The sequence below is a fragment of the Ranitomeya imitator genome, chromosome 5 (assembly GCF_032444005.1).
Source record: "Ranitomeya imitator isolate aRanImi1 chromosome 5, aRanImi1.pri, whole genome shotgun sequence".
NCBI classification, from domain to species: domain Eukaryota; kingdom Metazoa; phylum Chordata; class Amphibia; order Anura; family Dendrobatidae; genus Ranitomeya; species Ranitomeya imitator.
In genome coordinates, this window is record NC_091286.1 from 655,058,365 (window position 1) to 655,080,539 (window position 22,175).

Below are 22,175 nucleotides of genomic sequence, written 5' to 3' on the forward strand. Positions count from 1 at the left end.
TTTGTCTGATCCGTTTCGCTCAACCCTACTCCTATGCCTCACTTAACCAGGAAATACCTCTCCTTTTGTTAAGGGGGTTGTACTGTCAGAACTGATATGAATTCCCCCAGCTGTGTTCTGCAGGGATTTGTCTGTTTCATACCAGGGAACAGAGGGCATGTATAAGTTATACATACACCCGGCCAGTGGGCACGGCCTCACTCTCTATACACTTGTATGGAGCGAGGCCTCGACCAATGATGCAGCCAGCCAGTGGGCATATCCGACTAGAGGGCACGGCCTCACTCCATACAAGTGTATAGAGAGTGAGGTCGTGCCTACTGGCCGGGTGTATGTATAACTTATACATGCCCTCTGTTCCCAGGTATGAAACCCCTGCAGTGCATAGTATGTGTGCTCGGCCTTTGCTCCTTTGCTCCATGCAAGTGTGTGAGGCCTTGCCCACTGATTGGGGGTTTGTTTAACTCATACATATCCTCTGGTCCCGGCTCAGAAACTGGCGAATCCCTGCAGCATACACTTGTCTTTATACACTACCATGGGGTTTGGGCATTTTCTCCGCTATTCTACATGTTACCAGAACACATTACGTAGGGATTATACACATACACATTAAAAATTATCCCACAGCGCTCAAATTGACGTCAGAAAGGTGAAGTGAGTTAATTGGGTGTGAACTTTCAGGACCTGTCTGAAGGCACCGCAAGCAGGAGAACTTTCTCACATTCGTAGTGTCCTCAGACAGGGAATAGGAGTACACAGGGAGACACTGTGCACACGGTGCTGAGTGTCTGCTAGACGATAAGCCTTGTGGTCGCATCATGCAACCATGCAGCCTGCCATCTAGATGTAGCAGAGCTAGACCTGACGTGCGACAAATGGATTAGCAGCATCTCAGTGGAAAGGTGAGGAATATTGTTGCTTTATTAATTTTACTTTTAACTCTCTTACAGTTGACAAGGGCGTCGAGGGAATGGGCGAGATCATAAGTATGGTTTAATTAAGATTAATTGAAAGAATGACACAGACTCCTTTATTAAAAGGACTTTATTCTGGGTGTCTGTGTTTTCATACAATGAGTATGGGGTTAGTAATGAGGATGCCTTATTGATGCATCTTCATTACTAACGTCAGGTCTTGATGTCACCTGACAATACAAAGGTGACATCAACCCCCCTCAACGATCACCCCACTTGCCACTGCTACATGGCAAGTGGGAAGAGGAAGGCTAACTGCCTGAATTCGCGCATCTTAAAAATGCACCTTTTCTGGGGTGGCTGAGAGCTGATGTTTTTAGCCTGTTGGTATCCATGGCCCCATTCTAGGCTATTAATATCCGCCCACAGCTGTCTACATAACCTTTGCTGGTTATTAATTAAAGGAAGACCCCACAATTTTTTTTGGGGGGAGTACTCCATTTTAATAGCCAGTAAAGGCTAATTATACTGTTTTGAGCTGATATCAATAGCCTGTGATGCGCCATGTGTATTATCCCCTTCCCAAGCTATAAACATTTGTTCCCAGCCATCTGCTTTCCCTCTGTTGGTTACAAAAATTGTGAGCCCACGTAATTTTTTTCAGATTAATTACCTTTTATTAATTAAATACATGTACAGTAAGCAGAACACACTGTACTAATTGTATTTGTCAGACATCTGCATATCTACATATTCTATTTGTAATTACTGTATGTGATCCATCTCTTCTATCTTGTCGGCTCCTGCAGTGATTTTACAGTACTTGGCAGTTGAATTGCCAGCTTTTCTTCTATCGCTCTATGTGAGATATATATATATATATATATATATATATATATATATATATATATATATATATATATATATATATATATATATATATATATATATATATATATATACACATATCTCCCATAGAGCGATAGAAGAAAAGCCGGCAATTCAACTGCCGAGTACTGTAAGCTGTATATACTGTATGTATATATGTATACATATATATATATGTATGTATATGTGTGTGTCACTGACATCTATATATCTATGTATTCTATGTGTATATATCTATTTTACCTATTCTATTCTAGCCTGTCAGTGTGATTTTGCTGTACGCGGCACATGAATTGCTGACTTTTCAAAGGAGAGCGATGCGTAAAATTCGGACAGCACTCGCATGGTCCGAGTGCTGTGCGAATTTTTTTTTTTTTTTTATTTTTATTTTTTTTTAACTTTTTTTCTTGCACCCATACACTTGCATTGGCGAGTCTCGGTGACAATCGCAGCATGCTGCGATTTTACACGCACGCCGAATACGGCTGAGGAAATAAATGCTGATGTGAGCTGCCCCATAGATTAACACTGATCCGAGTGCTATGCGATGTTTTCTCGCTCAGCACTCGCCTGTGTTCTACGGTAGTGTGACTCCGGCCTTAGCTTGTGTCAAATCTCTTGTGTATTTTACTAGAGAATATATGGCACAAATCCAAGGCTGACTTTTTCTTTTTTTCTTTGCTGCATGTTACATTAACTCCATTTAGGCTTCATTCAGACGTCCATTTTTTTGTGCACATGTAATACAGATGACCGGATGCAATGCTTAGAGGGCACGAGTCAACAACAGTCAGTGAACTATGTAATTTATAGCAGTTTTAAGACAATTGGTCATATTAAGCAATGAAAATCAATAATAAACCATATATCTATGCAATTGTAATAACCACAAAGAAAGCTCCACACTATATAACACGAATGTTCTCTTTACAAGGAGGTTACACCCGTTCACAGGAGTTACCGTGTAAGTTTTTCCTTCAATTCTGGCCTTAGCGGGGTCACCAGGTTTTCCCGCTAGGTAGCAAGTCTTTCTGACTAAGTTTATTAAAGCGCATTGAGCCTCCCACGCACCAACTGGCCCACTCACCACCTGATGTCCTAGCCAAGGCTAGTACCATATGTTATAGCAGCTGGAAGTAGCTGGCCTGCTCACTCGCGCTGTCACTCAGCAACCACAGGTATGTTCCTCTGGTCAATGTCTTCTTGTGGGTCTTCGGTGCTTGACTTCAGCGAATGTCTCCTTGGGCAGGAAGAACCTGGAACTTGACTGACGTAGAGTGCAGCTCCAGGTCTTGAAAGGCTCAGTTCAGGACTGTGGGTCTTGACTGGCGTAGGCAGGACTCTGGGTCTCGCCAGGCATCATATGGACCAGGTCAGGCCATGACCGTAACCTTACTTGCATAGGCTTTCGGCTGAGGCCTGTCACGCTGGCGGCTCCATCCCTGGTCTGTCTGCTCTGCTTTCCTTCTTGGCACCAAATCTCCCTACGTTTTGACTCTCGGGGCTTTTATTTCCTGGAGCTCAGGCATGCGAGTCACCTGACCAGGTCTAGCAAAAGAACTTGCTCTCCCTGCAATTGCAATTGCACTGTTACATCACTCAAGGGCTCTTCAGGTATATCCCTGCTTCCTCTTACATGAAAGTACTATCAATTTTTTTTCATGGATATCACTTGTACCTGTGGAAGTCTATGGGGCCATCCACATGTTTGAATTGTTGCTAACTGAAAGGTCCACAAAAAAATCACAGTCTTGTTTTATTTTGATCTGAGAATTGGTTGAAAATCGGCAATGCAAGTCTATGGTTCTGTGAAAAAATTGGATTGCATATGAGTGCGGTTCGATTTTCAGATTGTCAAGGGAAGGTGAAGAATTTTTTTTTTCTCTCCACATACATGAAAAGCTGACACTAGAATTGATTGTTTTGCTCAGTGTGGTCCATTTTTCTCTTGCGTGGAAAACGGACTTCTGAAAGAATAGGGTTTCGTAATGGATTTGATGTGGATTTTGTGTTGGTAAAATTGACTCCGGATTTCAATTGTGAAGTTAAGGGCAGCTTTATTCCACCTGCACTATGAAATATGGTGGACAAATGGGGCACCTGAGTGCCAATAGGCTGGTTTCTAGATGAATACAACCATGTTCCATATATTAGTCATGTGGCTTTTGTTCAGCAATATGCTTCTGTGTTGAATGGCTCTCCAAGAACTCAGAGGCCCTACTGTATGCTGCTATTCTTGTGATTTCACGCAGAAGCTTACCAATTATTTTTTTCATTTTGTGTAGAATCTGACAAACAAAACTACATGTCAGATTGGATACCCATTACCCCCACCGCCAGAAGCATGGTACTTGAAGAGAATACCTACAGTGTGGGTTAATTGGCACCATATGTTTTATGATGCCGTAAGGACCATTCGCATCTCTATATAGGCTTCATTCCTGGGGCACAATCTTGTGCATGAGTTTTCATTATTAATAATTAACAAATGCCCAAAATGCATTTTTTTTTTAGCTCTAATTGAAATCCTTGTTGAGGATTATAATGGCTATGTTTTATCCCAAGTATTTTCTTCCCAATCGCTGAGGCTAGACATTCTCAACTGGCTCCTTTACCATTGGGTTCGAAGCACTTGTAACTCATACAAATGTCTAATATCTTAAAAAAAAATGATTATATGACACTTTTTTAAATTTCTCAATTTACAAAGCTGGTCACTCTGCTAATTCACTGATGTTTGTTAGACATGATAACTATACAGACAGGACACTCACCGGGGAAAAAAAAACAGTATCAAGAGCTATCCTAGACAAAGGGGTTGTGTTCTAAGATTTTCCTCTGTAGTAACCATACATATTTTAATGGGTTGGAATTACTGATGGTGATATATTAATGTAATGATAGCAAAGATTTTAACGGCAGAGCATGGATTTTAAGATACAATGGGATAATTATTAGAGGCAAAATACCACTTGTATTCCCTATGAGATTTATAGCCAAAAATGTATGAAAACAATTAATCTTCGGCTTCCGTTAAATAAAAAATTGCCTCCCTCCTGCCTTCTATACTTTGGATATGTGAAGATGTTTTCTTAGGTCCTACTGAACCGCTCCTCAAAAAGGTTTCAATATTCAGAACTTGACATCTGGTAAATTTCCATCTATTACCCAACCAGTGAATGGAGAACCACAATGGCAGCATCGTGTAATGGAATGTGTAAATGGAAGAATGTTGCGTTGACCTTACTTTTTTGATTTACAAGGCATTTGTATTTTTTCTTCTGTAGATGAAATATTGTAGTTCAAGTCATTTGACACTTGCCACATTTACCCGTAAATGCACAGTATTTCGGGGGATATACATGTGCTGGTTTTATGGTGGTGTTGCAGCAATTAACTAATATAAAAATAAACCCCTAAAACAACTATGGGTAAATATACCACAAGACAGCTAAAAAAAAAAAATAAAAAAAATGTTAATGTTGTTTTTCATCATGTATCTTCACATTGAAAGCTTCTGGACAGTCAAGCTAATGACGTCCAATTTTCCCATATGAGTGTTATCCGTCATTTTCATGGATAGCACTTATGCCATTGATAGTCTTTGGAGCCTTTTAACTGTCTGATTTTTCGCTTCTGGCAAAATTGAGGAGACATGTTAAGGTTTTTGATCCGAGCATCAGATCAAAATCCGCAATGCAAGTCTATAAGTATGTGAAGAAAAATCGGACCACACTCTGACATCAGTCTTGTTCAATTTTTCACAGATTGTTAGAAAGGAGAAACGTTATTTTTATTTTCTCTCGATGGAAGAGAAAAATTGACACTTGGCCCACACCCTGAAAATAATTATTCTGTTTTTCTTGTATGTGAGAAAATCGGCAGTCTGAATGAAGCAGTAGGGTGCATTTACGTTAAACATTGGTGGCCGATAAACCACCAGTTACATATAGGCAAACTTGGAGGTTGTTTAATAGCCTGTTTAGACAGGAAGACTACACTTTATGCACACAAAACAATCATTAACACAAATGTTCTGTGTGCAAAATTACTGTTGTTCTTGGCAGCACATTTCCTGATTTTCGCCCAGCGAATGAGTGTTTTGCTTATTTGACAGATGAGTTTCATCCTGCTTAAACAGACTGATAGTCTGGAAATGAGCACTCTTGGAAACGATCCTTCCAAATGATTGTTCAGCCTAATATCAGCCTCCATCCTCAACTCTTGATCTCTTGATCGCTTATGTGTAAGTGTCATAGTCTTTGTATATGCTGCCTTGCCTACAGCAATCTCTGCCAGCTCTAGAATGCACATAGGCTTGATGAAGATATTGCAGGGACAACCGGTCCTAGCAATGGAGGAGTTTCAAGTCCAGACAGTAACCGAATGGTGCGCAGCTTGTCTTATGACTCCTATACACATTTGGGGCTCTACACACAGTAGATAGCTGTCAACTGAAAAATGTTCCAGCCAATCATTCAGCTGGCAGGTTTCTCATATAAGGAGGAGTTGGGAAAGTCACTGCCAGACTACGCTGGTGGTAGCTTATCTCTCTGACAATAATAATAATCTTTATTTTTATATAGCGCTAACATATTCCGCAGCGCTTTAGTTTGCACACATTATCATCACTGTCCTCGATGGGGCTCACAATCTAGAATCCCTATCAGTATGTCTTTGGAATGTGGGAGGAAACCGGAGTGCCCGGAGGAAACCCACGCAAACACAGAGAGAACATAGAAACTCTTTGCAGATGTTGTCCTGGGTGGGATTAACTTAAAGATCAGTAGTCCAACATGGAACATGCTGGATCTTTATCTGTCGAAAGAGTTGGAAAGTCCCCATAAATGGCTATCTGCCAAGCTGGCCAATATCTCTGGGTTTGGCCAGCATTACATTGCGTACAGGGCTCTTTTGATTGCTTATGCCCAAATTGGCAGATTTGGATTATTTATATCTATTGTGTATGTGTACCTCCACATAATGTAAAAGGAGAGGAGGATGTGAAAGATTAATTGCCCGATCTTTTTGTTCTGAAGGCAAATAAGCTGATGCCAGATGAGCGATCTTGATGAGCGATCTAACATTTTTATTGGCCCTTTTTCTGGTGAGCTATTTACGAAGACTGGTCTTCTAGTGTTATGGCCACCAGACCTGTAAACCATGGGTTTCTGAGGTCTTAAGTCAGAGCATACTTGTAAACATTAATAGAGGTCAAGGAGATTTTTTTTTTTTGGCATAAACATGCCTATTTTTAACCCCTTTCTGACATTAGACGTACTATCCCGTCGAGGTGGTATGGGCCGTATGACCACCGACGGGATAGTACGTCTAATGCGATCAGCCGCGCTCCCGGGGGGAGCGTGGCTGATAGTCAGCTGACACCCGGCTACGATCGCAGCTGGTGCGGCGGCATATGGAAGCATCGCACAGGGAAGGGGCTCCCTGCGTGCTTCCCTGAGATCCTGGAAGCAACGCGATGTGATTGTGTTGCTCCAAGGGTCTCCTACCTTCTCCTCCCTGCATGCCTGGATCCAAAATGGCCACGGGGCGCCTTCTGGGCCCTGCAGGGAGGTGGCTTTCAAGTGCCTAAATTCTAAACAAAGAAAAAAAAATATTGTTCCACTAAATACATTTCTTTATCTAAATAAATAAACAAAAAAATAAAAGTACACATACTATATTTAGTATCGCCGCGTCCGTAACGAGCTGACCTATAAAACTGTTCCACTAGTTAACCCCTTCAGTGAACACCGTCAAAGAGGCAAAAAGCGATGCTTTATTATCATACCGCCAAACAAAGTGGAATAACACGCGATCAAAAAGACGGATATAAATAACCATGGTACCACTGAAAATGTCATCTTGTCTTACAAAAAATGAGCCACCATACAGCATCAGCGAAAAAATAAGTTGGTCCTCAGAATAAAGCGATGCAAAAATAATTTTTTATATAAAGTAGTTTTTATCGTATAAAAGCGCCAATACATAAAAAAATGATATAAATGAGGTATCGCTGTAATTGTACTGACCCAAAGAATAAAACTGCTTTATCAATTTTACCAAAAGTGGAACGGTATAAGGGCCCCCAAAAAGAGATTCATGAATAGCTGGGTTTTGTTTATTCTACCTCACAAAAATCAGAATAAAAAGTGATCAAAAAATGTTGCAAACCCAAAAATGGTACAATTAAAAACGTCAACTCGTTCCGCAAAAAACAAGACCTCACATGACTCTGAACCAAAATATGGAAAAATTATAGCTCTCAAAATGTGGAGATGCAAAAACTATTTTTTGCAATAAATAGCGTCTTTTAGTGTGTGACGGCTGCCAATCATAAAAATCCGCTAAAAAAACCACTATAAAAGTAAATCAAACCCCCATTCATCACCCACTTAGTTAGGGAAAAATAATAAAATTTTAAAAAATGTATTTATTTCCATGTTCCTATTAGGGTTGGGGCTAAAGTTAGGGTTAGGGTTGGGTGCTAAAGATAGGATTGGGGCTAAAGTTGGAGTTGGGGCTAAAGTTCGGGTTGGGGCTAAAGTTCGGGTTGGGGCTAAAGTTCGGGTTGGGGCTAAAGTTCGGGTTGGGGCTAAAGTTCGGGTTGGGGCTAAAGTTCGGGTTGGGGCTAAAAGTGGGGTTGGGGCTAAAGTTGGACATGGGGCTAAAGTTAGGAGTTGGAATAAATTTGCAGCTGGGATTAGGGTTAGGTGTGTGTTTGGGTTAGGGTTTGTTAGAATTGGGGTGTTTCCACTGTTTAGGCACATCAGGGGCTCTCCAAACGCAACATGGCGTCCGATCTCAATTCCAGTCAATTCAGCGTTGAAAAAGTAAAACAGTGCTCCATCCCTTCCAAGCTCTCCCGTGTGCCCAAACAAGGGTTTACCCCAACATATGGGGTATCAGTGTATTCAGGACACATTGGATAATAACTTTTGGTGTCCAATTTCTCCTGTTACCTTTGGGAAAATACAAAACTGGGGGCTAAAAAATATTTTTTGTGGGAAAAAAGATTTTTTATTTTCACGGCTCTGTGTTATAAACTGTAGTGAAACACTTGGGGGTTCAAAGTTCTCACCACACATCTAGATAAGTTCCTTAGGGGGTCTAGTTTCCAAAATGGTGTCACTTTTTGGGGGTTTCAATGTTTAGGTACATCAGGGGTTCTCCAAATGCGACATGGTGTCCTATCTCAATTCCAGTCAATTTTGCATTGAAAAGTCAAACGGCGCTCCTTCCTGTCCGAGCTCGGCCATGCGCCCAAACAGTGATTTACCCCCATATTGCATATCAGCGTACTCAGGACAAATTTTACAACAACTTTTGGTGTCCAATTTCTCCTGTTACCCTTGGTAAAATAAAACAAATTGGAGCTGAAATAAATTTTTTGAGAAAAGTTAAATGTTCATTTTTTTTTAAACATTCCAAAAATTTCTGTGAAACACCTGAAGGGTTAATAAACTTCTTGAATGTGGCTTTGAGCACCCTGAGGGGTGAAGTTTTTGGAAAATAACCCAGTGTGACACCATTCTATCATATAAACCCCTCAAAATGACTTCAAATGTGATGTGGTCCCTTAAAAAAATGGTGTTGTAAAAATGAGAAATTGCTGGTCAAATTTTAACCCTTATAACTCCCTAACGAAAAATTTTGGTTCCAAAATTGTGCTGATGTAAAGTAGACATGGAGAATGTTACTTAAGTATTTTGTGTGACATATCTCTGCGATTTAAGGGTATAAAAATTCAAAGTTGGAAAAGTGCAAAATTTTCAAAATTTTTGTTAAATTTTCGCTTTTTTCACAAATAAACGCAGGTAATATCAAATAAATTTTACCACTGTCATGAAGTACAATATGTCACGAGAAAACAATGCCCAAATCATCATGATCTGTTGAAGTGTTCCAGAGTTATAACCTCATAAAGGGACAGTGGTCAGAATTGTAAAAAATGGCCCTGTCATTGTGTAAACCACCCTTGGGGGTAAAGGGGTTAAAGGGAACCTGTCACCCCGAAAATCGTGGGTGAGGTAAGCCCACCGGCATCAGGGGCTTATCTACAGCATTCTGTAATGCTGTAGATAAGCCCCCGATGTTACCTGAAAGAGGAGAAAAAGACGTTAGATTATACTCACCCAGGGGCGGTCCCGCTGCTGGTCAGGTCGGATGGGCGTCTCCGGTCCGCTCCGGCGCCTCCCATCTTCATTACAAGACGTCCTCTTCTGATCTTCAGCCACGGCTCCGGCGCAGGCGTACTTTGCAGGATAGTACTGCAGTGCGCAGGCGCCGGAAAGGTCAGAGGCCCGACGCCTGCGCACTGCAGTACTTTGTCTGCCCTCAACAGGGCAGAGCAAAGTTCGCCTGCACCGGAGCCGTGGCTGAAGATCAGAAGAGGACGTCTTGTAATGAAGATGGGAGGTGCTGCAGCGGCACGGAGACGCCCATCCAACCTGACCAGCAGCGAGACCGCCCCTGGGTGAGTATAATATAACGTCTTTTTCTCCTCTTTCAGGTAACATCGGGGGCTTATCTACAGCATTACAGAATGCTGTAGATAAGCCCCTGATGCCGGTGGGCTTACCTCACCCGCGATTTTCGGGGTGACAGGTTCGTTAGCGATGCGTTAGATACATTGCGGTCAATGGGTGCGCTAACGGATCCGTTACATAGCGTTAATTGTGCCATGTAACGGATTCCGTCAGCAGACACCCACTAACGCAATGTGAACCCAGCTTTATTACCTAACAGTAAAGAATCCTCTTCTATGTTCGTGGCAAAACCTTCTCTCCTCCAAACACAGAGAATGCCCCATTGTGATCGTCACCTTCCTTGGTATAAACAGATCCTCGGAGATAGAGAAATAGAGGTTAAGGATAATTTTATGCTGTAACCATTATGTTGAAACAAACAACTCTATTGTCACAGGTAGCAATGACGTCTTGCCTCTATAAAAGACCCTTAGGGGTGCCATTGTGGTGGAAAACTCCACTTCTATCTTCACCCTTAACTACTCCATATTATCACACATCAGTGCTGCAAATTATAGGCAAGTATTGACCGAACAGCACGTGGGAAAGGCCCACTTGGTATCTTACGATGGGTTCTTGGTGCCTCTGCGTGTGTGGTTTTTCTTACACCAGCCAATTGTAGTTCACAAATGATGCCAAAAGTGTTAGCATGGAAAATTCTTGCCACTTCAACCCCTCAAACCCCCCTGAAAATTTCATTTTTACCGGAATTCAGTCCTTCATCTTTTGTCTAGTTAAATGAATTTTAGAGTAAATCATAGGAAATTCTGCGGTTCCTCATTAGCATACTAATGAATAAGATCAGCTTTCCTAAAAATCTGCTTTCCAGGCTGTAATTTATAGTAAACATCCCCTCCTTGTCTCTGTAATGTTCACCATATGTCCCACCACTTCATTTATGTCCAAGAAGAGTTTACAAGGAGGAATATACAATTCTGCTGTGGCCGTGCCAACCTCTTCACCCCCATCGTTAGGATGGAGGAGATTCTCGTCTGTTATTTTCTGCCACCGCAGCTTAATGAGACTCCAGCTAGTCGTTCTCCTCTCAAACATTTGGCCGCTTTATATACAATATTCTAAAGGCTGCACTGTTGGTGGTCTGCGGTGCAGAGTATGGAGCTGCTGCAATCATGCCACCATATTTTGTGGGATTAGAGAGCTTTTTTTTTCTTTTTTTGGTCAATCGAGCCCCGTTAATAAAATACTTAATGTATTCTTGTTAATATGTTCCTGTTTTATTGGTTGCTGCAATTCTATGCATCATATAACTTTCTAATGCTTACCAGTGATTAGCGCACGAGCATGCTCGGATGAGACCTTATCAGAGCATGTTCGCTAAACTGCAGCGACCCAAACATAACTCACCGGCACCCCTTCCCACTCACAATTACGGTCATAACAAATAAAGCAAGTACACTAATTGATGGGTGAAGGTCGGTCACAGCTTTATTAATTTTTTTTTTTTTTCCTTAACAATAAGAAAGGGACTTAACTTTATTAAACCTAGATCATCAATATTCACAGGCAAGTTGGCCAACGAGGTGTAACGTAAGTGTCCTTTCTTTCATTTACTGCCGCTGTGACTTGTAAATCTAGAAAAAACGAGCGCCTCTAGGACCCGAGGAGAATGGCTCACTGCCCACTTTAAATACTAGTTAGGGGCTGTACTAGCCACTTCCAATTTCCATTGGCCAACTATTTTATAACCACCCCTTAACATAGGGGTGGGTAGGAGCGAATGCATAGGTGCGTAACCATGATGAAAACAGGAGGGGCACCACAGTCAGAGGTACCTACCTTATTTAGTACAGTGCCTGCCAAAAGTGTTTTTGACGTGCTCAAAATATATGTTCGAGCAAAATGGCAAATTTCTGGAGCCAAGAAGGGAGTTAAAAAAATACACAGGATATACTTTCCTTATGTGTCCTTGGGCTGCAGATCCCTGCCAGGCCTTTGCTGGCTTATTTCCTCCATGTGGCTTTGGTATTTCTTCTGCCATCACTCTTTGGAACCTTTGGCTCAAGACCACAAATGATTCAGGGCAACACAAGTCATGACGTTGTAGAAGGCCTAGTAGTGAGCGTTAAAGGTGCCAAAGAGTGAAAATGGAGGATAAGACTTGATTTAGGTGGGAGGAAGCAAGCCAGTGGAAGAACGGGTGGAGAGCTGGAAGACCAGGATAGGCGGGAAGAGAGGTGCGTATAGTATTTTGTGATCTTTAACCCATCCATTTATTGTGCATCATGGCCTAGAAAAAAACACAGAGCATAATAATTTACTTTTACCGGCAACTCTATTCACATTGCATAAATACAATGCAAATCAATTTTCTTGGCTGAGTTCAACCAAATCTGACAAATCAAATTTCATCAGATTCTCCTTTCTAGTCCCAGCTAATCTGTAGAGAAAATGTTCACAACATTTTTAAAAATTGTACTAGATGCAAATCTGAACAGATCGTTGGTCTAAACCCTCTTTGTCCAATTTACTGCACATGTGGCAATTATGGTAAACGCGTATAATTAACTGTCATCCAAAATCTGATCTTGAGGAAACTTTGAAGTACGAGACTGAATTTTTTTGAGGAGATAAGCGAAGGACAGTAATATTGGCTATTCCCCATGGGAAAAACCAAAAAATTAAATCTCAAGCTATCTCACTAGTGCCATCTGTAACAAGTAGCTACCTTGCAAATTGATGTCCGACCCTTGCTACACAATTAAATGATTCTCAAGCTGCTTGTAGAGATCTTGGCCAAGCGTTAATCCAAACATCCCTGATCTTATTTTGTTGAACTTTGGATGATTTGCGCCAGAGGGATCTGGCATTGACTTTTCTCCCTACTTCTGTGTAATAACCATGTCAGGAATGGTCTTCCAATGGATAAAAATTAAGTCCTCATCAACTACTTAAACTTAGGGCAGAAGCCCTCCACTAAGCTCTGTACTCCTTTGACTTGGTTTGATTCTCTCTCTCTGTAGTTCTGTGATCAGTTCTATTCGGAGAGCAAAGTCTTATGTCTTAATTTGCTTTTCAAGGCGAGACAAATGGGAACAATCTCTTTTGTTTTGACAATTGTGGAGACCTAGCACCTAAATCGGCACCAAAACGAATAACCTATCACTATGAAATCTGAAAAGTTTAGGGTAGGTTTACATTAAAACTGTACTCTCGATCCAGCGATACGTTGGAATTTGTCGGAATCTCTGAAAACTTTTATTCCGATGGGAAGCCAACTGACTCCATCACCTTCATTCAAGTTGCTCTCTGGACACTGCTAGCTTCCATCCTGACAGACTTCATCTTTCTCAGGCATGCCTTTGCTTTACAGTGAACTCTTTCTGTTATCAGCACTTTCTGGATGACTGTAGGGATTTTGTAATGAGATTAATCTTGAACACTTTGCCCCTCGTGATCACAGCTTTATCTCTCCTGCCTTAGCTCATTGTCAACTTCAAGTTTTATAACCCTTCCCAATCCATTCATAAAGTTTAGCACATCTTGGGAGGGATTGTATAATCACGGCGGAGGAACGTTTATTTAATCTGCTCACACAGCGGGCCATTGTTTGTCATCTCTGTAAACTGGAGCGGTCGATGGTTTCAAGGTAGAAAATGAAAACCTTAGAGAGGAAAGCTTCAATATAAATCTGCTCTGTCTGGTGGTGACATATACTCAATGTCGGTAGATCCTGATGTGATTTTAGGGGATACATCTGCTGTAAAGTTGTCAATTGGTTAATTGGGTGGGTTTAAAACAGTAAAATATTACGTACTCACCCTTGCATTCCACTCCCTGCTCCGATTATACTGATCCGGTGGTCTCTGCTAAGCCAGGAGCAGTGATATTACTGACCACCTCTGTGGATGCTGATTTGGTTACGGGGTCAAAAGTCTTTTTTTTTTTTGTTTGTTTTGACAGGAAAACCCTTTGACTAGATTGCTATGCACACTTCCTTTTTGTACGAATATTACCTTACAAATTAGCGGATGCCAATGTGATCTACTGTTTAGACCCCAAGTTTCTGGCGGTACTCATTGAAAGAAACTGGACTCAAGGGTTCAGTTTCCTTGCAGCACCCCCACAGGGGAAACAAAACATTACACTGTACCCCGTAAAATCGATGAGCAGACTTTTTCTATGGCATGTGTGTTTCCAGAGGACGCTTTATCTTAATGGAACGTTAATTTATATAAAAGTTTAAAGGCGTATTTTCATCTCAGACATCGATGGGTCTGTTAGGTCTTAATGATGGAACCCGCATCGATCTCAACCACCTATCCGATGACCGTGGCCTTGAGATGTAGGCCTCCTGCTCTTGTGTATGTGCGGTTCTCTCCATTGAGTTCTTAATAGCTTCTTCAACTTTTTTTTTTTTAATCCTTACAGAAGTCCATTGATTGGACTGTCCATGGCTGCAGCAAAATGGGGGAGAGGGGACCCTGTTCTCAAAATGTCCAACATCTTGAGGATATACCAAAAAAAATTATTTGGAAATTCAAAACACTATGTAAACTTATGTTGCACTACACTCATGTTGCTCATGATTTTATTATTCTGCATTTGCTCCATTTGCTTTTCCATTACATTTATATATTTTTTTTGGGTACTTTAAGCCTGAAGCTTTCTCGGCCTCCCCCTGTGTTCACCAGTCTGAGAAATCTAATCCAATGTAGCAAAAATAAACATATTTTAATCTTCGGGGGCATTAATTAGAAGTATAATGGAGTAAATTCCTTTTACTGCTAATAATGATTTTTTTTAAAACCTTTTTCGTTCTGTTTCTCTTAGTACCAAAGAAACTGCTGCTTGAATCCCAGCCAAAATCAACACATTACCAAGGAGTACGGCAAACACACTTCACCCGACTGCCGGGAGCGTATGACCGCGATGTCATTGGGGATGGGGTCCTCTTTCCTGATCCTGCATTCATAACGGAGCAAGTTCTACCAGGTAATATAGATTGAGAAACCAAATCCCTTTCCCCAAAAGTAGAACCCCTTTTCAACTTTTGGAAAGTTTGAAATAGAGAGAATGGACTTGTTCACAAGGGTCGGATACGCTGAAAATTTCAGTACTTCCTTTTTTTCCCCCCTGGATGGAAAATCCACAATTTATTCTAGTAGAAAATATTGCGGATGAGATTGTATGAAATCCAATCCACAAGTTAAAAAAAATAATTCTGCTCTTTTTTTGTTGACTTAATGCTTGGCAATAAAAATCATGAAACGTGATACCTTTGGAAATTCCACAGCAAAATGTGAACAATTTTTTTTGGTGCAGAATTTTCCATAGTGGACCTGTTCCATACTTTTAGGGTCCATGTGAAATTTGCCAGAAAATCCACAAGACATGTAGCAGATTTGATACAGATTTGCTTCCGCGAGTATTTTTGTGGATTTTCCTTAGGCTGCCGTCACACTAGCAGTATTTGGTCAGTATTTTACATCAGTATTTGTAAGCCAAAACCAGGAGTGGAACAAATAGAGGAAAAGTATAATAGAAACATATGCACCACTTCTGTGTTTATCACCCACTCCTGGTTTTGGCTTACAAATACTGATGTAAAATACTGACCAAATACTGATAGTGTGACGGCAGTGACCTTAGAAGCTGAAAAAAAAAATAAAAAATGTATAGTTGCAGAATTTGTTGTGGATCCACCCTGATAAATTTGCACATAGTGTGGTGTTAGTGATTTTGCTGCAGATTAGCAAAGACTTCGGTGGGTGACAAAAAATCTGCAATTAAAGTTGAAACACAAATGAAATGCTTCGAAATTAAAAACTGGCACCAATAAAATACAAATCCACTGCAGAAAGTGAACATAATGAACAGCAAAAGTAAAAATGACATTGCGGTGCAGATTTTGTGGCTTTTGTTGCTATAGCTTACGAACCCTGAAGTGTTAAAAGAAGCAGCATATTCATTTTCAGGCGGCTTGGTCTATGTTCATGAAGTTTCTGCTCCAAAAACTCTTTACCTTTTTTTTTTTTTTTCTTTCCAAATCCTCCAGCAAAAACTTAATGTTTTTTCTCCCACGCTGTGTGAACATAGTCCTAATTTTTAACTGCTTCGAATTTTCCCAGGAAAAGCTGTTTCCGAAAAACGCCTGTGGTCGGTTGTGCAGTCATTCTTGCACTGGTGTATTTCACTCTATACTGCCCAAAGATTGATCATCTCACTACTTTTAATTGCTTCGGAAACCTTGAAGTGCTTAAAAAGTGACACAGCAGTGATGTTTTGTTTATGGAGCGTTTTTCTGCCACTCTTTCAGTCTAATTCTGGGCCCAACCTAACTACTGAAAAAGACAGTTGAAAAATCTTTTAGGGCATGGAGACACTGGTGCAGGGGTTGAAAATGAAGAAAAAAAAAAAAAAACTCCCAAAACAATTAGATTTTTGGGCCTACTACTCCCTCATCTATGGAACCCACGTCCACCATAAAAGCCATCTTTACCACAAGTATTCACTCTAGCCCAGATGTAAAACGTGTAGTCAAGTGTCACAAGCGTGGGACACTTTCAAAGTTTTCCCAATTTTTCGGACTGACTGACCTTCATTTCTTAAAGTAATGATGGCCACTTGTTTTTCTTTACTTAGAATTTGTATTATGGCAAGAAAAAAGCAGCTAACAGTCTATTCAGTAGGACTATCAGCTGTGTATCCACCAGACTTCTGCACAACACAGCTGATGGTCCCAACCCCATTTATAAGGCAAGAAATCCCTCTTATTAAATCTGACAGGGCACACGTGTGAAGTGAAAACCATTCCCGGTGACTATATCTTGAAGCTCATCAAGAGAATGCCAAGAGTGTGCAAAGCAGTCATCAAAGCAAAAGGTGGCTACTTTGAAGAACCTATAATATAAGACATATTTTCAGTTGTTTCACACTTTTTTGTTAAGTATATAATTCCACATGTGTTCATTCATAGTTTTGATGCCTTCAGTGTGAATGTACAATTTTCATAGTCCTGAAAATACAGAAAAATATTTAAGTGAGAAGGTGTGTCCAAACTTTTGGTCTGTACTATATATATATATATATATATATATATATATATATATATATATATATATATATATGTATATTCAAAAAAGAGGCAGCACTCCATTGTTAAAGTGAAAAAAAGTGAAAGGTTTTAATCAACCCACATAGCCGGGCATATATTTATAGGTTTACTCTTTAGAGTTTCCAAAAACCCATGTCTACTTACGCTGTTAAAGAATTTAGAGTTAATATGGGGGGTCCACTGTTCTAGGCCCCTATGAGAGCAGTTACAAAGAGTAAAAGAAAGTCTTCAAGAGAAAGGACAGACCGTTAAATGAGGTATTGTGTAATTCTTAATATGTCCTGTGGTGGCGCTGTCAGGAAATTAGAAAGGTTATTCCCATGTTAAAAAATAAGTAATGTCCGATACCTAATTGTAAAAATTGCTTGATAAAATTTTCATCTATTCTTGAGGTATTTACATTTTACTTTATTTACAAATTGTTGCTAGGAGACCGACCACAATATGCGCAGTGTTCTTGCTGAGCTTCTTAGCACTTTTTTTTAAAGAAGACCAGGATTGCCAGAGTGCACTGTTATCTCCTAATCCTGGCCAGTTTCATATAGTACTAACAAGTATGACAGCAGTGGTGGTCGGTCTCCAAGGCAACATACTGTAAACTAGTTAATACCTCAAAAACCGCTGCAAATTTTAATAAACTGTAAATTGCAAAATTGCTTGTTTTTAAAAGCTCTATCCGATAGTAACCATCTATGAGAAAGGGAATGGATTACGGCTAGAGATCCCAGCAGGAGGCTACGATGTGATCTGTTAATTTACAGCTAGTAAAGATTGTCCAAACTGGAGAACCCCTGGCTTTACAAGAAAATAGCTGATTTCGGTATCTGATTGTCGTCCAAGCGGAACGGTCCTGCCAGAAGCGGTCTGTGTAATTTTAATAAGCCTGTATGAGAGGAAGTGATTAATACATCTGTCTCGGGTCTAATTGGCTCCAGACATAGAGCAGAGGTCTCGGATCCAGGTCTGGAGAAAGTCAGCGAGACGGTGTCCAGTGTGATCTCTCGTTAAGCTCATCCGCTGAGAGGTTTATATTGGAGAAGAGTTCTGGTTGTGTTCTGGAAAACTTGGCAAGAAAATATATCGGCGTCTCAAGTCACGCTTCTCCCAGACGGTGATCTTCTCCTACTCTGGAAGGGAAACTCCACAATGTATATTGCATGAGACAGCGCCTTTAAAGGGAATCTGTCAGTAGGATCCATCCTGCTAAACCTCTACATGCTCATGAAGGTCATAGAGAGTTGAATAAAATGATACCTCTGCAATCCAAAGTTTTATTCCAGAAAAATTCACCTTTTTTTTAATATGTAAAGGAGCTGTTAATATTTATGGGCCGGACATAGATCTCCCAGAGAATCTGCCTTAAGAGATTATATTAACATTAATGGGGCATTACCAGTGTTGGACTGGTTTATCAAAGACCCACCAGTAACATTGATTCAGAACCTGGAGCACAAATTTACTTTTGCTTTGATCTAATTTTAATTTGGTCTGCTTTTTTATTGAATGATTATGATACCTTTTTTTTCTCCTATGAATCATATGTAATATTACTACTCCATTAGCATTCCTTTACAGGGGCCTACCTGAGGATTCTCCTGTTCCCCTGTGGGCCAGTCCGATCCTGGGTGTTACCAGTGTGAGACATGTAATGACTGCCAGTCAGCTCTCCTGATCTGCATGTCTCCCACTGGTTACACCTCCTTTCATTTGATCACAGAACTCATTTTATACAGTTATCATCCTATTTTGCGAATATCGGTGTGAGATTTGAGTTGTCCATATTACCCACCTTGCAGGTACCATTAAGAACCCTTCATTGTTAGATGATTGGTCTTGTTTGAGATCAAAGACCTTACTTGTCCCAGATAATGGAGTGACCTAAATGTGGTATACATTAACCACCATAGTAACATTGACTGTTCTCCTTGTGTATTCTACAGAAGCAAAGAAAGGACAGGCGGCTGCCTTCTACCCAATCGATAATAACCTCTCTATGGGAGCCATCGATCCCCCTATCTCCAATCAAACCATGGCACCTGTGGGACAAAGCAATTCGGAGATGGCATTGATCAGCAATGTCTTGGCAGCTTACTCCTTTATTACAGGTATGTGGTACGAAGACATACTTGCCTGTAATGTACAGCACATACTGACCATTCTGATGGTTACTTTGGAGTTGTAGGCATTCCATCTGTGGCCATATTGTGCTTCCTTATGGCACTGTATGACCAAATTTTTCAGCCATAAAAGTAGTTTGTCTGCTGGAGAGAATCTCCATAATTACTTAGTAAAACATTGCTCTGAACCTCTGAAAGTGATGAACTTAAGGAAATATGGAGGTCCAGTAAAGGGCAGCAGCTTTGATCTATTAGGTCTCTCTACAATTTCTAAGAGGAAGCTGGTGGAAAATGGATTAACAGCCATCTCGTAAAGAACACCCGGTGGATTTCAGTTTCTCTCCAATTCTTTATAGGGCAGCTTGAAAATCAAACACCAGTCATTAGTCTGATTTTCATTCCAGAAGCTGTCCATTTTTTTAAAAAATATTCTTTACGTTGACATTTCATAAAATGAAAACTTCATCATAATTTTAAGTTTTTGTCCCTGGTGTCCATTAGGCTCTCTCGTACCTGAACCCGAGAATAACTGTGAATTTCAACAGATTCACTTATATTTGTCCAGGATTATTAATTTGTATAGAATTTATTGGGTGGGAATTGAGTTGCTAGTAAATGCCCTTTAGACTCTTAGGTCTCTCCAGACTGGGACGGGAGGTGTTAAAGAATAAACTATTTTTATACTCTTCTTGCCCCTGATTTATCCTGGCACCACGTATCTCTCTTGATCATCCACTGGCTCACTTCCACTTTTTCTCTTCAGTCTCCTTTACACTTTAGTGCCTCCGTTGTTCACTAAGCTTCAGGCAACGACTTGATTTCTCTTGAGCCTTAGTCTTCATCGGAGGTGCTGAAGAGGGAAGACCGAAGAGGATATGAGAGCTGGAAGGAGGAAGCTGATGACCCATCGTGGAGCAGAGGTGCCCGGGAAAAAAAGCGATTTTATAATGTTTTTATTTCTTTTTTAATTCCTTAAAAAAACAAATGTAGCAGTGTTGTGGCCAGCAGACATGAGTCGAGAGAAAAAAATTGCATAAATCTGGGCTCTAGAGCATCTAAATTTGATTTTTGTGTGTAAAATTTGAAGCAATTGGCTTGAAATCGATATGCAAATCTCTAACTTTGATCTCTTCATCCCTTGCTATATACCCCGGGGATGTATATATTTTTTTATTCGCCAACTCCGTTTTGATAGAGAACCTGTCAAGTCCATAAATACTAATAATTTGCAGATATTGGGTTAATTTGTAGGTTAAAGCTGCACTGAAAGCCCGGCGTCTGGAAGTAAATATCTCCAGCCTTCAGTCATAGAGATGCTACTGGTGTAGCTTTAGTCACCGTTCTCCGCATAGTGAGTGGCGGCTGTAACCATGTCCTACCACAATGACCAACAGCCGCCTCTGCACTGAGCTGGCTGTCAATCAGTTCTGTGGCGGTTGTAACCGCACCCTGCCACTATGTTCTGAGCATTGACTAAAGCGGAGTCTTTACAACTTTAAAACCAGTGGCTGCTGGGGAAAATAAAGCTAATTTCTTCCCAGTAGCTAGGCTTTCAGTGCAGCGGTTGCACGGCTTTAGAACTTAATTGACCTGCAGATTGACCTCATAACCGCATGTTACTAGCATATGGGGATGTGACCGGTTCCTTTTAAATGAGCTGACACTTATAACGGAGATGTGTCATCTTCTAAGAACTACTCTTCTAAGGATCCGGAACAGCAGCACACGGCCACTTATCCTAATAGACATTTCAGCCACCACTCCTCAGTGTGATTAGGAGCTGTAATCCATATGTGTTATTATAAGACGCCTCGTTTTCTCATAGATGAAAGCTTTCCTTTTTTTCATTCGGATGTCTCTAGTTGCTTTGTTTGTAGATGAGTAATGTCTTCTGGCTTGAGCTTAGGTCTGAAGAACTTTATTTCCAAATATAACAGCAAGTAAAGCAAACACGCTATTACATATTTGGAAATATTTAGCCCTGAGGTCTGCAGTAGGATGGATGACACATTATTTGCAGTCTGTCTGCCGAGACCACATGGACGCTCAGCGCTGGAATATTGTTGATTTTAACCTAATTATGTAAAATAATTAAAAATTAATAGATTTACACGTCCATGTGAGTATTACCGTCCAAGAGAGTCAGGTTTTTTTATGGAAAAAAAATTGCAGCAGGCTGTGGCTCCAGAATTCCGATCACGCACACCCGTTCAAGTCTAGAGGTGCGTTTTAAACATTGGACTGCACTCAGATGTTATTCGACACTCAGACTCATACAATAGAGAAGATGGAGAAATTAAGTTCTCCATCTTCTCCGCACTTGTGCTGCGATTTTTGCATGCAAACTGTCATTAGCATAATCAGCGTGATTCTCTTCCATGAGAGAATATACGCTCGCGTGACCCCAGCAAAAGTCTGTCTTCCTCATTTCATCTGCGTCTCACGGATTCACATTGTCTTTTACGTCAGCATGTAATCCGCAAAGCTGATGAGAATAGGTCTTGCTCTGAGTCTTGCGGATCGGCGACCTGGTCCTGTTTTTAATACTGGCGTGTATAGATCAGTGAAACTCTACGTGCAATGTGCTGTCTGAAAAAGACGTCTGATTGACACGTCCGTTTGCTGTCTGTATTAGTGTGATTGAAATGGT

The 22,175-nt window shown here is 40.7% G+C and overlaps 1 protein-coding gene across 1 annotated transcript in view; it reads left to right on the forward strand.

Moving 5' to 3' along the window:
- EVA1A (eva-1 homolog A, regulator of programmed cell death) overlaps positions 1-22,175 on the forward strand; it is a 99,705-nt gene that overhangs the window by 60,483 nt on the left and 17,047 nt on the right. Inside the window, exons 2-3 of the mRNA XM_069728183.1 lie at positions 15,125-15,286; positions 19,349-19,513. Coding sequence (XP_069584284.1) covers positions 19,402-19,513 — 112 coding nt within the window. The 5' untranslated portion in view covers positions 15,125-15,286; positions 19,349-19,401. The remainder of the gene's footprint in view (positions 1-15,124; positions 15,287-19,348; positions 19,514-22,175) is intronic.